This window comes from Mesoplodon bidens (assembly GCF_964165515.1).
Source record: "Mesoplodon bidens genome assembly, chromosome: 5".
Taxonomy (NCBI): domain Eukaryota; kingdom Metazoa; phylum Chordata; class Mammalia; order Artiodactyla; family Ziphiidae; genus Mesoplodon; species Mesoplodon bidens.
In genome coordinates, this window is record NC_138161.1 from 79,176,763 (window position 1) to 79,192,997 (window position 16,235).

Consider the following 16,235-nt stretch of genomic DNA (forward strand, 5'->3'; position numbering starts at 1 on the left):
ATACTCCAATAAAGATGTATTTAAAAAAAAAGTATTTCACTCTTCCAGTTTGGGCTCTAGGGCTGCTGCCAGTCTCTGTGTGAAGTAGAAAACCTCTCATGTGCTGTCCTGCAGAAATTCCTCATTGAGTGACCCTCTCCTCTGGTCTCTTCCCTCCGAGGCCGGGAGTGGGGTGGCAGGGGCAGGGTATAGCCCGGGAGCAGGGCTGCCCACATCACTGTGCATGTTTGACTACACGGCTCTAGGACATGCCATTCACACTGTCGTCAACTTGAACATGCATTATGGCCCTTTTATGGAGATGCTAGTAAAGTGTCTCGAGGAAGAGATGCCTTTTTCTGGCTTCCCCAGAAACAGTAACTACGGACTAGCCACAGCCTGCTTCAAGGTTGAAAGTAACACTCTGACAACACACTGGGTAAGTTCTGTCCCTCACTAGCCACATGACCTTGGGCTGATCCCTTAATCTCAGTTTTGTCATCTGTAAAATGGGAATAATAGTACCTCATAGGCTGTTAGGGTTAAAGAAATTGCCTGTGCCAAGGACTGAGCACGGAGCCTGGCATGGGGTGAATGGACAGTGTATGGCAGCTCCCACAATTTGGCCCGCACATGTCTCCCTGCACACATAGATTTCTTTCCAGTCACTTTCCATTCAAGGTTCTCATAGCATAAAATAACTTTCAAACTCTCACTATAAGACTCATCACAGTGGAGCTACTGACTTATAGTATGAATTGTTAATTGGTATTATTTCAGTAGCCTCCTTCCTTCACGGAGTTAGACAATTGTGTCCGGTGACTCTCCGGCCCCAGCCATGCACATTAATGTAATTCTAAAGAGGGCCCGCCTCCAAGAGAATTTAGAGCTGGGAAGTGTAAGGATTCAGGCAATAGATGAGAGAAAAGGCATAAAGAAGGAAAGATTAGAGCTTACTCTTTAGTTTTCCAGAGATTGGATCATCCCAGCCAGGTCTGTCTCTGCCGTGGCATTAATTATTACAAGACTGGTGAACAGACTCTGAGAAGGTCAAACTTTGGCAGACTTAGAGATCGTGCAGACAGGGGATGGGGCCAGGGAGTCAGTCTTATCTGGGAGCTGCCTGGTACTTCATCTGTGTTTCAGGGCTCATCACAGCTTTGGCTGTGGGAGATCAGTGTCAGCTGGAAGCCCTGCCGGCACTGATCTTATCATTCCCCATGATGCTTTCATTAATGACTGGCTTTGCCTGCTCTTTTTCCAATATGTTTCACACCAGTATAATTTCTGTCAGTTTCCAGGCCTCGATGTCACCTAGGCCCTGGAATTGTGTTATTGAACTAACATTCATCGTCAAATCTTATCAGGATAAACCTATTTTTCCTTGTCATATAAATGTGTTGAATCTCCTTTGCTGGGTATAATGAATGGCTTTTAGGCGGTGGTAACACCTTCACTGAAATATTCGTTCATTCATTCTCTGTCTGTCTCTCTTTCTCTCTGTTTCTGTGTGTGTCCCCTTCCCTTCCTTTCCCCGTGTCACCTCTTCTCCACCCACCCCCAATTTCTTTCTTTCTTTCCTGAAGAAAAAAATGGCCATTTCCTTTATTCTCTTACAAAAGAGTTTCTGTCACTGAGGAGAATCACTATTAGCATGAGTGAGTGGCATTCATTGTTTGGGAGAGAGTCCATGAAGCAGGGCTCCTAAGGCATGTTAACTGCACTCGGCTTTCTCTGCTCTGCCCAGCCTCCCATCCCCACCCCAGAAAAAGTGAAGCTGCGGTGTCAGTCACATAAGAAAATGTTGCAGTAAGCTGAACTTTCATAAAATAAGGATTCTCATGACTCCAACTTTTAAATCATAGCTGTGTGCATACAGGAAGAGGGGGAGGGGAGTGCAAGGGGTTGAGGGTAATGGGCTTTGACTGGCCCTCAGGGCAGGTTGTTCTTTGTAGATGGCACTGCTCAGAGGTCAGGTAAGGCTGTGCAGGGGAAGCCTGAAGGCAGCTGAGGCTCACATGTCTGTCACGGAGTCACTGATGGATAGTCACTGGTGGGCGAATGTGAATCTGAACTTGATCTGTCAACAGTGGTGCTGTCATCATTGTCACTGCCTTATTCCTCTGGGCCTTTTTTTTTTTACCTGTACCATTCTACTACCGTGATTGTCAATTCTGCTTTTTCTGTTTTATGTCTTGAATACTTTGCTTTTTGCAGTGGATATGCTCCTGAACCGTTGTGAATAAATTGTGGTTTTAAGTAATGTTAAATTCATCTCAATACAGAAAAGCATAAAGAAGAAAACAAAGTGGTCTAAAATCCCATCACCTAGATAACCCTGTTAATATTTTTCAAAAAATAAGAGTGTATATATTTACGTAGTGCGAAGGTGTGAATTGTACAAATACTACAATTAGTACAAGTTGTACAAAAGCACCTCCACTTTCCTCACCATCACCTCAGTCCTTAGCGCCCCTCCCAGCATTAAGGGTCTGTGCAGGGTACAAAGCACTACGATAAGAATACAGCAATGAATAAGGCATCCCCCTGGTCCTAAAAGAAGCTTCTAGTCTAATGGGTCAAAGAATCATTTGACCTACAGTTGCCTTTTGTTTGGCTTGCATTGTTTTTTTTAAGTAGAAGTTGTCAACATTGAAAAGTCAGGAGAGTTCACATAAAAATGGCTTCCCTTGAAAAATCTGAATAACTGGTTACAGTGGGCCTGCATTCCCACATGGCAACCATCTTCATTGCTGAGGACATGCTGCCCCCTTAGCAAGTGTTCTCTAGTTTGCCACAAGCCACACCACTCCCTGTTGTGGACCCAACACTGAAACCTGATGTCAGTTGTCCCTTATCATCATGCTTGCCTATTCTTAGAGTAGAAAAACATCTTCAGAACCCATGTTTCTGTCAAAAGTACAGGGGTAAAGCTACTCCAAGAGGGTAATAAGCTTTTTCTTATACCTGGCCTACTTACCCGAAGGCGTCGGAGTTTGCAGTTCCTGTTCAAAACCAGCAAAATATTCAAGGTGAAAAGGACCTGATGCTAATCCAAGTCACTTGTTTTTTTACTTGTGGAGGTTCATGTGCTTTCTGATTGATTATTATTGAGAATTTGAAATGTACCAGCTTTGTTTAAATTAATCCAGAATCACAATTATATTAAAGGAAATTCACGTCACACTGATCAAATTTTATCCTGGTTTACCAACTTTTCTGTGACATGCGCCAGTTAATACTACAAAAGGGGGAGATTTGATGGGGACTATTCAAAACACAGAAATGTAGAAACTGGTCACAGAAATCATTCCTTCTGGGGGTAGGAAGAAAACAGTTTAAAGCAAGAAGGAGTGTCGATTATCAAAAGTTTGGCCCAGTGGAATCAGTCAGTCCGTGTATGTGACCTGGGCAGGTTGCTATACTGTCTGAGACCTAGTTTCCCCATCTGTAAAGTGGTGATAACTATGCCTTCTCACAGGTAGTGCAGATTAAGTTACGTAATGTAAATAAAATGTTTAGCGTTATAGTAAAATGCTTAAGCAGTAGGTCTATCATTATTATTATTACTAAAGTAATAATTCTGGATTCCCAGGGTTTTTAGTCATTTGGTCATTCAGTACACATGCATTGAGCATTGTAATCATGAGTATGACACTTGAATTCTCTGAGTACCATTTTTCTCATCTGTTTAAAGGGAAGAATAATACCTGCCTCTCCTCCACCCTAAGGTGTCAGGAAATCAACTGCAAGTGTGTTTGTTAGCCACTTCGTGGTGTTTGTAGCATTGAACGAATTGTTATTACTACTTTGTTATTAATTGAACTGGGAAAGTTTTTAGCTAGGGTTTTAAAAGATGGCTGAGATATCCCAAACTACTTAATCCTCATTAGGATTTACATTTTTCTCAAGCTCAACTCATCCAATGAATTCATTGCCTGATATTATCCAATGAAAATACTTAGATAAGTCCAGAATAGATTTTCTTGTGTACCTTTACTTTGTCTGCATCCTAGAAATTAAATCAAGAGAGAGAAGGCTGGTTTAGAGGAATAGACTGATGAATAATTGGCATTCGTGTGTTTTCCCTAAGGAAACAAGAATTAATAGAACAACACAGAAACATGCCTGCTTTGCTGAAGTACAAATTGAGGTCAGACGTAGACAGAGATTATTCATGTAATGACCACCATGATGCACTTTTATTGCTTCCTAAGGTGCCATGGCTTTAGAAGCTGGTGAGGATGGATGCCCTACTCATGTTTCATTAACATTGTTCCAGGAGCCTGGACTGGAGGAAAGAGCTAGGGACGGGCCTGGGCTGGAACTTCTCTCCACTTACTAACAGTGTGCCTGTGAGCATGGTTATACATGTACAGGAGGGCCCTTATGTTTTGATCAATGTGTAAAATGTATTTTGCTACAGTTGGCTATCTCCCTGCTGTGGCAGTATCTAGAAGATGTGGTACAGTGTGGTATTGAACTGGGTTGACATACTCAGAGCAAGACAGTGGGAGCTTAGCATAATGTCAGATCAGGACCAAGGAGAGAGTGTGTGATTGTTTATCACTCCTCTATTAATTTGTTTATTCAGCAAATATGAGGTCTGCGATGTTCTAGACCTCAGCATTATAGGAAGAAAAACAAGCAGATGATATTCTTACCCTTGTGAAGTTGACATGGTACAGTGGAAGACTGGCATTAAATAAATTGTTTAAAGAAATACACAAGATGTTTACATAATTGTGTGTTGTGAGGGCAATAAAGGACATAAAGAGGAAATTAGATCCCCCATCAGAGAAGGCCTCTGAAGATGTCACACTTGAACTGAGACATCACCATGTGCATGTCAGCCAGTGCCAAGGACTAGGAGCTACGCTAGGCATGACACTGGACAGGTTGCAGCAGGGGCAGATCATGCAGGACCTGGAGAGCTGAAACAGCATGCTGGCTGAGATGGTGGTGGCTTGGACTACAGTCAGCCCGATGAGAACAAGAGAAGGGAAGGGGTTTAAGATGGGTTTGAGAGGTACGAGTGACAGAACTTAATGATAGATTGAATGTCAGGAATGAGGAAGAGAGAAAAACTAAGGATGTCTCCTAGCTTGAGCAACTAAGTGGATGGTGGTACCATTTGCTGAGGCTTAAAAGTTAAATAATTTGCCAGACTTCACTCAGCTAGGATTTTTAAGTCTAGTCTGTGTGAATTTACTTTTTCAGTTTTTTTTTTTTTATCTAAGTCAGACTATTAGGTTAAAGCTCCAAAATATTGTCCAGATTTGCAATTAAGGTATCACCTAGATTAAATGATTAATATAGACAATCCTGAGGTTCAGAGTTAAGTGATATTGTCAGACCCTGGTATTTCTGATAAATAGTACTATGATGGCTAAGTTTATCTCAAAACTAATAACCAGAGTCTTGGCAGTGTTTTTTCTCATACATACAAAAGAAAAAGTGATTTTCTCCTTTCCTCTTGGGCATAATGTTTTTCTGGAGTTTTCCTCAGCCACAAGATAGTTTCTGCTGTAATGTAAGATTAGATTATAAATTGTCTATTGTAATCCTGAGCTAAGACTGCAAAGCTCAAACAATAAGTTGTTTACAATGTTTTCCATCATGCTTGGGCCTCCACCCAGGACACAGGCAGGTTTCTATGGAGAGGGAATAGTGACATTTCAGTGACCCTAAACACAGCCTGCAGCTCTCCTTCTGAAACCTGGGGCTCACCCATTTTGGCCCGGTCTAAGAGTCTATTGTTGACACAGGCAACTTCCACTTTCTCAAAGCAGTACATTCCTGAAATCCACATCAGGAGGTAGATTTTATAGACCCATAGAAGCAATGGGATCATGTTCTTGACAGAGGAATCAGCAGGCCATGAATCTTCACATGTGAGTGAAGCAAAGCAGTCACACTCTAAATCTCTCATCCAGAAGCTGCTTTTTTTTTTTTTTTTCGCGGTACGCGGGCCTCTCACTGCTGTGGCCTCTCCCGTTGCGGAGCACAGGCTCCGGACGCGCAGGCTCAGCGGCCATGGCTCACGGGCCCAGCTGTTCCGCGGCATGTGGGATCTTCCTGGTCCGGGGCACGAACCCGTGTCCCCTGCATCGGCAGGCAGACCCCCAACCACTGCGCCACCAGGGAAGCCCCAGAAGCCCCTTATTGAACTGTAAGCCCCTGAACCAGTTATGATACCACAAGGAACAACAACAAAAAATCCAACGTAAAAAGCCTTAAGTAGTAAAGTCATTTAGTGTCTTGCAGAACAAGAACAGGACGGGTCCAGGCTGGTTCAGCAGTTCTGTGATGTCTCAGGGACTCAGGTTCCTCACCTCTCTGCTCCCCCTTCTGGACACAGAACCTTGACTCTGAGCCATATCCCCTCATGGTGCAAGATGGCTGCCACAGCCCTGGGAAACACAGGAGCCACAGGAGGCCAAAGAAATGGGTCATGTTCTGCATCATATATCTTTCAGTGAGAAAGCCTTTCCCAAAAGCCCGAGCCGACATCTCCTTAAGTGCTTGTCTATGGAGTACCCAGTGCCCCCCTTCTAGATACCAGGACATTATCCTAGACCTCCCCCTCTCCTTTATTTCCTTATTCTCTATGACCTATCCGTTCTGGTCTTAAGTAATCTGTCCCCGACCCTCAATCCCTGTGTTTACTACATTAATTCAGATCCTCATGAACTCTCCCTATTCCCCCCACTTCCAGTTTATCTTCCACAAAGCCACTGACATGATCTTCTAAAACACAGATCTCATCATGTCACTCTCCTGCTTAAAACCCTTCAGTGGTTCTTAATCACATATACAATTAAAATTCAAAGGTTTTTTTTTTAGCTATGGAAATTACCTCTCCCCTCTTAAAAAAAAAACAACACACAAAAAGAACATGCAGCAGCTCAATAAAGCTAACAATGAATGTAGAGCTGCTGTGGCTGAAATGGGGGTGGGGAAACGGCTTATAGCTCATCCAGGTGGATCCCTTCACCTCCCTCACATGGAGACCCCAAAGGCTCTTCTGGATCCCATGTTGTACAGGCAAATGGAAATGCCGAGCAGGCAGTTGATATGGACCTCAAGAGTGTCAACCAGGCTAGCATTGTAGGTGAGATGGTGGTGGAAGCAAAGGTCAGGGCCATGATCTCTCGAAGTGCACAGAGTGAGAAGGGAAGAGGGCCTCTGAGAGACACAACTTCAAGAGTTGAACTGATATAATGTCCCCAAGCCATGTAACATCCAATAACGCAGTGTCTCCATTTCACCTTTCAAACTCCAAGAGTGTGCCTTATAGGAGAATCGGTGCTCTCATCGTGATAGACAGGTTAACACAATCAGATGCTTGAGGACAAAGTGAGGATGGTTGAAGACCAAAATGCAACTAATATAAAAAACTGAGAATAATGATTTCTAATCATATGGATTGTCCGTCTTGTGCTTACATTTTCATTCTTACAGCTTTTTTTAAGGTGAAAGATTTGCTATTTGCTTTGATAATCCTGAGATTAGTCTTTTCTCCTTTCACAAGGCTTTTCACATCAGACATCGTGAGTTAACCAACATTTCATGTGTCTCCATTTCTGATCAAGGCACTTTTGAGTTAAACAGGCTTTAGAATGGAATTTCCAATAAGAACTATAATAGCTGAAAATGCTAATTATTCTCCCCGCTCTTGATATCAATCTGTGTTTATTCTTTATGTCTATTTAAGAATACAGTCTTTTTTGTCATTCTGTGCAGATAAAAAGCAGTTTGCATTCTGTTATTGAATATGACCTTCTTAATGAGGAGGTTAAATATTAATGAAGACTAATTGATGAATAATTTTAACTAGGAAAGGCATTATCGGTTTGAAGCCAGAGCTTAATGGGTTGTGCGTTTCAGCAGGTATTTGCATACTCAGTGACACTGTCAGAAGATGGGGGAGGAGAAAGGAGAGGGGCTGGACAGAGGGCACCGGGCAGGTAATAAGGGCGGCCTCCAACTAGACCAAACTGTGCAGCTCTACTTGCTTTTATCCATTCTCATTCCATGAGGAGTTTGAGGAGAGAGAGCTTGTCCTTTTGTGTCTTGTGTGGGCTCCAGGCAAACAGCTCTTCCCTCTTGCTTCCCTTCTGACTCTGACCACCCCAATCCCCCACTGCCTGTCGACACAGACCTCATTTCTGTCCTCATATTGGGTTTTCCTGCCTCTGCCTTTACAGTCCGCCCCCATCACCCCCTGGCGCCGACCTGTTTCTGGCCCCGGTCTTTGCTGTCAGACTCCATATAGGCTAGTTTGTATAGGCTGCTCCCCACCGCTCCCCATGGCTCCATAGGACCTGGTTGTTGGCATCTGTCATTTACTGGTCCTTCCAGGCCCTCCTGCTTGAAGAGCCCACCCGACCCCCATCCTTCCCACTTTGAACTGGGATTTCACAGAAACTCAGCACCAAAAAGCAGCAGAAAATAAGTATCAATTCTCTGAAGCTTCAAGCTGACTCTGATTCTCTCCAAATCCTTTTAAGTGTGATCTGCATTTAAATCAAGAGTAGCAGAGACAACAATGATTTGGGAAATGATCATGTTATCCTAGCCTATTTCAGTGAGACTCCAACATGGTTAAGAAAATTGACTGTCAGATCTGATCAGTGTTGTTGACGTGAACAGCTGTCATTCTCAGAGTGGCTGGAGTCAAATTCTCACCCAGCAGGAGTAGTTTTAATGACTGAAGAACCAGTAACCATGAGAAGCAGCCTAACCTCAAAGCACCACTGACCTCCTGTATTGCCTCTCTCTCCTGTTTTGCAGGCACAACGTGTTTGATTGCTCTGTTGTCAGATAAAGACCTCACCGTGGCCAATGTGGGTGATTCGCGTGGGGTCCTGTGTGACAAGGACGGGAATGCCATTCCTTTGTCTCATGATCACAAGCCGTACCAGCTGAAGGAAAGGAAGAGGATAAAGAGAGCCGGTGAGTTTGTGAATGCCTCCGAGGACTTTGTGCTGTCTTGTTCAAGTGGACAAGGTGGCTTGCTGGGAGAGCCCCTGGGGGAGAAGATGTTCCTTTACCCAGTCATGAGTAGATCAGTACAGAGGCTGCTGCTGAGGCAGCTGGGACTGGACTTTGTAACATTTCCTATCAAATGAGTGGCCTGAATTTGCCCTTCTTCGTGGCCACAGATTCCAAAAGAGCCAAAAAAAAAAGCCCTTAGTTCAAAGGCTAATGAGATCTTTGGGCCCCTGCTTGCCATACCCCGCTTCTCTCCAGCCGTGCCAAACTACTAACCACCAAATGAACCATGGAGCTGATACCTCTGTGCCTTTGCAAGTGTTGTCCACACCGTCTAGTGGGTAACAACGACCTTCTCCTTTAAGACTTGGTTTAAGGGTGTCCTTTTGGCAGCCTTCCCTGTCAATGGAGGTCTTTCTCACAACTCCTCGATGGAATAGGTACTGTTATTGTCCCAATTTTGGAACCAAGGAAACCAAGGATCAGAAAGAGTTTCTCATCCAAAGTCACACAAAGCTAAAAGTAACAGAGCCAGGAATCAAATCCAAGCAGTCTGCCCCGAGAGCCTGAGCCTTTAACAACTGTGCTAAAATACACCATTCTTTAATCCTGATTCTATCTAGGGAGGTGTTTTGAGATATAGGCACACCCAAGGGCAGCCTCAAGCTAATGATGGATCCCAGTGGTTTTCTCTGGTACCATCCACCTGCCTTTCAGTGCTGTTCTGCTGCTGTCCCTGGATCCCCACCCTAGGGCTCCCTGCTGTCAGTCACTGAGCTGCCAAGGTGTCCTTAAGTTAAAACTGATGCCCTCACCCATCCATACCTCCTACTCTCAATATTCTTATTAATTTATTAATTTGGTCTTGAAGGCTTTTAAGATACCAAGGATGACGGCCTGAGGATCTACCCATAGAGCGTCAAATCTCAAGCCATGCAGAGGAACGCTGGTCCCTCCTGGTAGTGCCAAGGTGGGGTGAGGGGAGCACATAGGTCACATGCAGTAGGTCAGCCCTTTGCAGACACACACGGACCGCACCCGGGGTGTGAGAGAGCAACTGGTCAAGCTAATGGGCTCGTTCTATCTTTCCAGGTGGTTTCATCAGTTTCAATGGCTCCTGGAGGGTCCAGGGAATCCTGGCCATGTCTCGATCCCTGGGGGATTATCCACTGAAAAATCTCAACGTGGTCATCCCAGACCCAGATATCCTGACCTTTGACCTGGACAAGCTCCAGCCCGAGTTCATGATCTTGGCATCAGATGGCCTCTGGGATGCTTTCAGCAACGAAGAAGCTGTTCGATTCATCAAGGACCGCTTGGATGAACCTCACTTTGGGGCCAAGAGCATAGTTTTACAGTCATTTTACAGAGGCTGCCCTGACAACATAACAGTCATGGTGGTGAAGTTCAGGAATAGCAGCAAAACAGAAGAGCAGTGAACCCTCTGGGGTTTCAGCTGCCTTAGACTAAAGGACTTTCAACACACTGGTCTCTTTTAATGTAGTGAAAGGTGTGGGAGTTACAGTTAGGATCATCCATCCCAGACATGGGGTTCCCCATCCCCGGCCGTCTTAAGTCTATGTGCCGTGATGAACAGAGGGTGGTGCTCTTGGCCAATGTAGTTGAGAGGCTGGAAAATGGTTTCTTCGTGTTTTCCCAACTCTTTCATCCAATGTTCAAAATATATAAATATATAGCTGTAGAGTCACATGTATGAAGTGAATGGCATATGTGCCATATATTCTCCTTTTACGATTGTTTTCAAGATCCCTTACAGGGCCCTCCAGGCATCAGACTTTGTATCCTCTCATTGGAGCAGTGAGTCAGGGCCAATGTGGCCACACCCTATGCTGAGGGGCAGAGCTGTCCTGAGAATGCTTTGTCCTCCTGAGCCCAGGTTTTCTGCTCTGCAGCAGCCCTGCAGAAACAGATTTGGAAATGGTTTATTATTCCGTGGCTGCTCTTGGAGGCTGAGGGATGTGGGGAGGATGAGAGCCGCCTGCACGGCAGAAGTAAACTTCTTCCCTCGCTTTCTTTATTAGTTAAATAGACTTTGTGTACCACCTGACCAGTCTTTGTGTGTTTATCCTAATCATGCATGACCTTAATCTTTGGCCTACACCTTACCTAATGTAATAGGCAGCTGTTAAACTTTACCACAAGACACCACGAATTTTTTACATTACCAAGTGAAAAAAGCAAATCACAGTACCATAATTCCTTCCACCTTTAAGGGTAGATAGAGGACACCATGGCCGAATAAGTCACAGCGCCCCTTGGGAAGTCTGCTATTTGCATTCAGAGAGAACGCTGGTGAGGGTGCCACCTCGAATCGAGCTCCAGCTGCCCGGTTTTGTGCATTTTTTCCTCTCCTGTTCTAGTAGCTTTCAAGTGTCTATGGAGCAGTGTTCTGAGAAGCAGCGGTGTAGAACTGCATGTGTGCTCCCTGAAGCCGAGTACAGAGTTCGCAGCCAAGGTTTGGAGTTCGGTGGTAAAGTACTGGGATGTGCTTCTGCTAGACAGTGGAAAGGCAGCAGTCTTTAACATTTGGTTGCAAACCACTGAGTTATTTTTGCGGCCAGACTTGCTGCTTTTCATTTCTTATCACCAAAGTCACATTTCCAATCTCAGTATTTTATAATTACAGAAAATGCTGGGTCATCCTGTTTCCCTGGCTGAGGGGCTCAAACAGCCAAACAAGATTTTCATTGCATCCCCACCCCTCTGTGTCTGAAATGCCAGGGCATCCACCTGGTTTTGTCCTTCCAGAGTGAGCATTTGCCTTTATAGCTTCTCAAAGGCCCCATTCACTGGCCACCTCCTGCCCATGATGCCGCTTCCCTGCCTTCTTCAGCTGTGGAGCTTTCCTGAAGCAGGTTCTAGGTGTGAACTCAGGAGGATGAAAAGATTCCCTTGTGGCTGCCAAGGACTCTAATCTGTCTGGATTCCTCTAAGAACTTAACCTTTCTTTGACTGAAAGAATTAGTAGTGGTTTCCCAAGAGATGTGCTTACTTTGGTAAACACTAACATTAGAATTTACAATATGAGAATTAGAACCTCGGTTTTTTTTCCTTTTTTTTAAGCCATAGAATGTTCTAGTACAAAATACCTGCCACCATGTTAGATTGGAGTATCTGCCTATTGAGAGACACTGAACATCTGGATGTGTGTATTTGAGGCGGGGGTTGGGAAGGGAATGTGGGAAATATGTAGGTTGTGATCAGTGATGGGACAGTCAGTCCAGGTGGCTTGAGTTTGCTCGGTGATTTTAGGACGTTCTGATTCTGGAGAGTTACCAAAGCCCGCCCTCTAACCGGAGTCCAGGAATAAGCAGTGTCAGCGTATTACAGTATGCAGTTAATTTTCCTTTTTTATTTTTAACTTAACCCAAAATTCATAATAACGATGGAAAGATATTTTTAAATACTATGATCACTGTGATTGTCTAAAATGAAAACAGTACTGTTTTGGTGAAGATGAAGGAGAAAAGCGACTAAGTTAGTAAATTAGTGTTTATTTGCCCTGCAAAATGTCTTGCTAGATGGTGCTGAGTGCAGGAGTGCATGGCTTTCCCTCTGAGTTCACAAGGCGTCTTCTAAACTTTGCTTTGTGGAATTAATTCATTTCTGACTTTAATCAAGTAGTGCGTGTATTTTTTACTCCCTTTCTGCCTCTTCTTCTCCCACTTTGGCTTGTAGATTTTTGAAAAACGGAAGTTCTAGGCAAAATAGTAGCAGTATGATTAATAGTTGTCTCAAATCAGGCTACTTTGTTCCCTTCCCCATCCTCCTGGAGCTCTCTCTCCGAGCCGCCTCCAGCTGTCGGGGGTCTGCTGACATCACCCGGCATGCCCTGTGGCTCACCGGCCAGCCACTCCCATTTTCCAGGGACAGGGAAGGTTGAGTCTAGTTAGGGAAATTGATTTGAGAAGTTTGCATGTGAAGCTTCCCTAAACAGCACTGCCAAAGCTTTGGAATTGTCACCCAGACCCCCTAGCCTGAGTTCGCATTGCCAATAGCCCCCATGGTGCCAAATTTTGGAATGGTTTTATAGTCTTTTAGAAATGAAGCTGGGAACCAATGATCATGTGCTTATGAGCCCCCAGCAAGATGCCAAGCCCGGGCCTTCATTAATGCACTGCTCTCCCGCTGCTCCACTGGCAATTTGTACTCTTAAAATGGGTTGGGATTGGGGGGGGTGGGGGGAGAGACAGGGAAACTTTTTTTTTTAATTCACTGTATTTGCAATTCTCTAATAAAAGGAATAAATAATACTTATATGGAAAACTCCAAAGCTAGTTCCCAAGACCGGCATTTATTTCACATGACCAACTTGCCCAAGGCACTTAACTCTGAGGTCGTTGTTCTAATGCAACATGACTGTGCATCTTACTGGTAATCAGTGGCTACATTCTATTCCTTGCCTTGGACTGAAGGCATTGGGCTCTAGAATCTTGTCTATGTGGTAAGAGTATTACAGAGTGTTTTATAGAGTGATGGAGCATATGTGATCTGGATAATTTATAACAGGTCTTATGGGCTCCCCTGGTGGCGCAGTGGTTGAGAGTCCGCCTGCCGATGCAGGGGACACGGCTTCATGCCCCAGTCAGGGAAGATCCCACATGCCGTGGAGCGGCTGGGCCCGTGAGCCATGGCCGCTGAGCCTGCACGTCCGGAGCCTGTGCTCCGCAACGGGAGAGGCCACAAAACTGAGAGGCCCGCGTACCGCAAAAAAACAAACAAACAAAAAAAAAACCAAAAAAAACCAGGTCTTATTTCATACAGCTGTGATGATTTCAGTCCATGAACATTTTGTGCAAACAGGATTGCATGAGTGATGGCATCATCAACACTATTTGAGGTGATACTAGGAAGTTGATTACACGATTGAATTGGATCGCTAGGATATCTGACCTTACATGAGGGATTCACAAAGGGAGTGATCGCTTTTTCCTTTGCCAGGTATATTTGATTTTCCTGACATTTTCCCCCCAAGTTGTTGCTAGATCTAACACTCTTGCAACTGGGAACACAAAAACTTTAGAAAGGGCAACATTTCATTGTACACTTGTAAGTATAGGAATTCATACTCTGGATAAGGTTTTATTTTCCAATGACCTCAGAAAATTGTTTCCTCCTTTGACCCATTATTAGACTGATCTTCTCTTAATTTTCCCCCCAAATTGCCTTAGCTCATCACACCAGCATTCCTGACCCAGCTCTGCAGAAATGACATGACTATTAGATACCGTGCTGGGTCCTATTTAATTGGCTCTGGATTAAATCCTTCACATCTAGACTTCTAAGCTAATTAGTTGAACACTGCAGGAGTAATGAGATACAGTGTTCCCCAAAGTGTGCTCCACAGGACACAAGTTCCAAAGATACTGTTCCAAACACGGGGCTCCAGGGTCAAATGAGTTTGGGAAACATACTATCCTATAAAGTTAGTACATATAAGCACATCAAAGGTTCTAATTTAAATATCGTCCAGGGAAAATAAACACCACAAATGTAATTCCAGTGTTTTCCAGATTAATCTGACCACGCAAACTTTTTTGAGTAACACCTAGTAACACTCCAAGGAGCTCATGTTCCACAGTACCCACTTTGGGAAATTCTGCTATATGGAAATATTATTGTTTTCTCATTCACTATGACTCTTAGCAGTTGCAGTATAGTTTGCAATTTAGCAGCACTAATTCTTTCACGGAAAAGACTGATTTGTTAGTGAAAGCAGTATTAAGAAATAGTATGATTTAATCTAATTTTATCGATAGCAGAAGCCCAACAATCCTGCTTGAAACTCTAAACATGGGCTCCCTTCTTATTATGTGAATGATAAGCAAGAGTCTTGCCATAGCTAGGGATTTCTCAAATTTGTTCCAAGGGCTTTCAGTTGCTTTTTTGAAGTTATCTTTGCTTTCCAGATGGAATCAAAATAAATATGTTTACATTTTGTCACTGTGTGAGAGTCAAAAAAATACTTAAAATAATAGAAAAGGGGGAATGGCATATTTGGTATTAATTCATTTTTTAAATTCTAACTAGATTTTTTAAAATTATGTATCCATTGTATAATAATGGAAATGTAAACTATTTACACTTCCTCTCTTTTCTTATTCTTTCTGAAATCCCTGTCCCGTGTTGTCCCACCTTTCACATTTTATATATATATAATTAAGTTTGGCAAGTTATTTGGAGAGAGAATCCCCAAATCACAGAGGAAGCAAATCTAGTCAAAAATATGGTACAAAGTGAATTTAGGATAAAGTCATTATCTTAAAATTGTATCCAATATTTAGGAATACACCCTCCCTCTGGTTGTTATCCAGAATAGTATAAAACAGAAAGTAAAATCACTTAGACTAGGTGGCAGATTGCAAAGAGCAAGTGAGAGTTGACACTGTAAGGCTTCCGTTAGATATGTGACTCTAAACTTGTTTTCTAGTATGTAAATTTATTTGCTAATTCTTAATAATGTTGATGCTTTGTCCATTACTTTTTATTTTTACTACTGTTAAGCTGCAAACTGTTTAACCAAGGGTTGACTATGATGTTTATGTGTTTAGTACATTTGTACAATCATTTCAGTAAATACAAGTTAAGGACTTAGAAGAAAACGTGTAGCAACTGTTCATTTTAGCAGATCATTATAAGCATTTACACAATTCAAAACTCCACCAAAAAGCAAGCAAGTAGCAAAAGTGTAGATTACATTTAGAGATGTGGTTCCATTTACTCTAGAAATCCTATAATCTGGCATTATAATCCCCTCTGACATTTGCCAAATCCAAATTAATCTCAGAACCTCCAAGGACCAGAGTTCCTAGCTTTCAGCACAAGCAGATTACTGTGAGGGCTCCAATGGCAGATTGTGGTTGGGGGGAGGGTTAGGGGGCAGGGCAGTCTGCCTGGGTCTCTGCCTCCATAGGAAAGGGCCCACACTCTCCCAACACCTTTTGTCATGTAGAAATTCAGAGGTTAAGTGTGATGTCATGCAGTATCTCAACATATTCCTGTATTAATTAGAGAATGCATAATTTAAAATGTGTTTGTGCAGAAACAAAGGTAGAAGTAATAGTCAAGGAATTGGGGGAGGCGGGGGGTGGAGAAAACCTTTAGGATACTCAGACATTAAAAACATAAAAAGTAGGTTATCAAAAATTTAGATTATTAGACTTTTACCTGCATAGGTTACATTTAATAGCAATTGCTGACACCTGCACATACATCTGTAGAAGGCAGTTTTCCCCACT

The 16,235-nt window shown here is 43.3% G+C and overlaps 1 protein-coding gene across 1 annotated transcript in view; it reads left to right on the forward strand.

Moving 5' to 3' along the window:
• PPM1L (protein phosphatase, Mg2+/Mn2+ dependent 1L) overlaps positions 1 to 15,599 on the forward strand; it is a 322,971-nt gene extending 307,372 nt beyond the window's left edge. Inside the window, exons 3-4 of the mRNA XM_081235042.1 lie at positions 8,776 to 8,937; positions 10,069 to 15,599. Of these exons, the coding sequence (XP_081091168.1) occupies positions 8,776 to 8,937; positions 10,069 to 10,415 (509 nt within the window). The 3' untranslated portion in view covers positions 10,416 to 15,599. The remainder of the gene's footprint in view (positions 1 to 8,775; positions 8,938 to 10,068) is intronic.
• Positions 15,600 to 16,235: the final 636 nt, after the last annotated feature.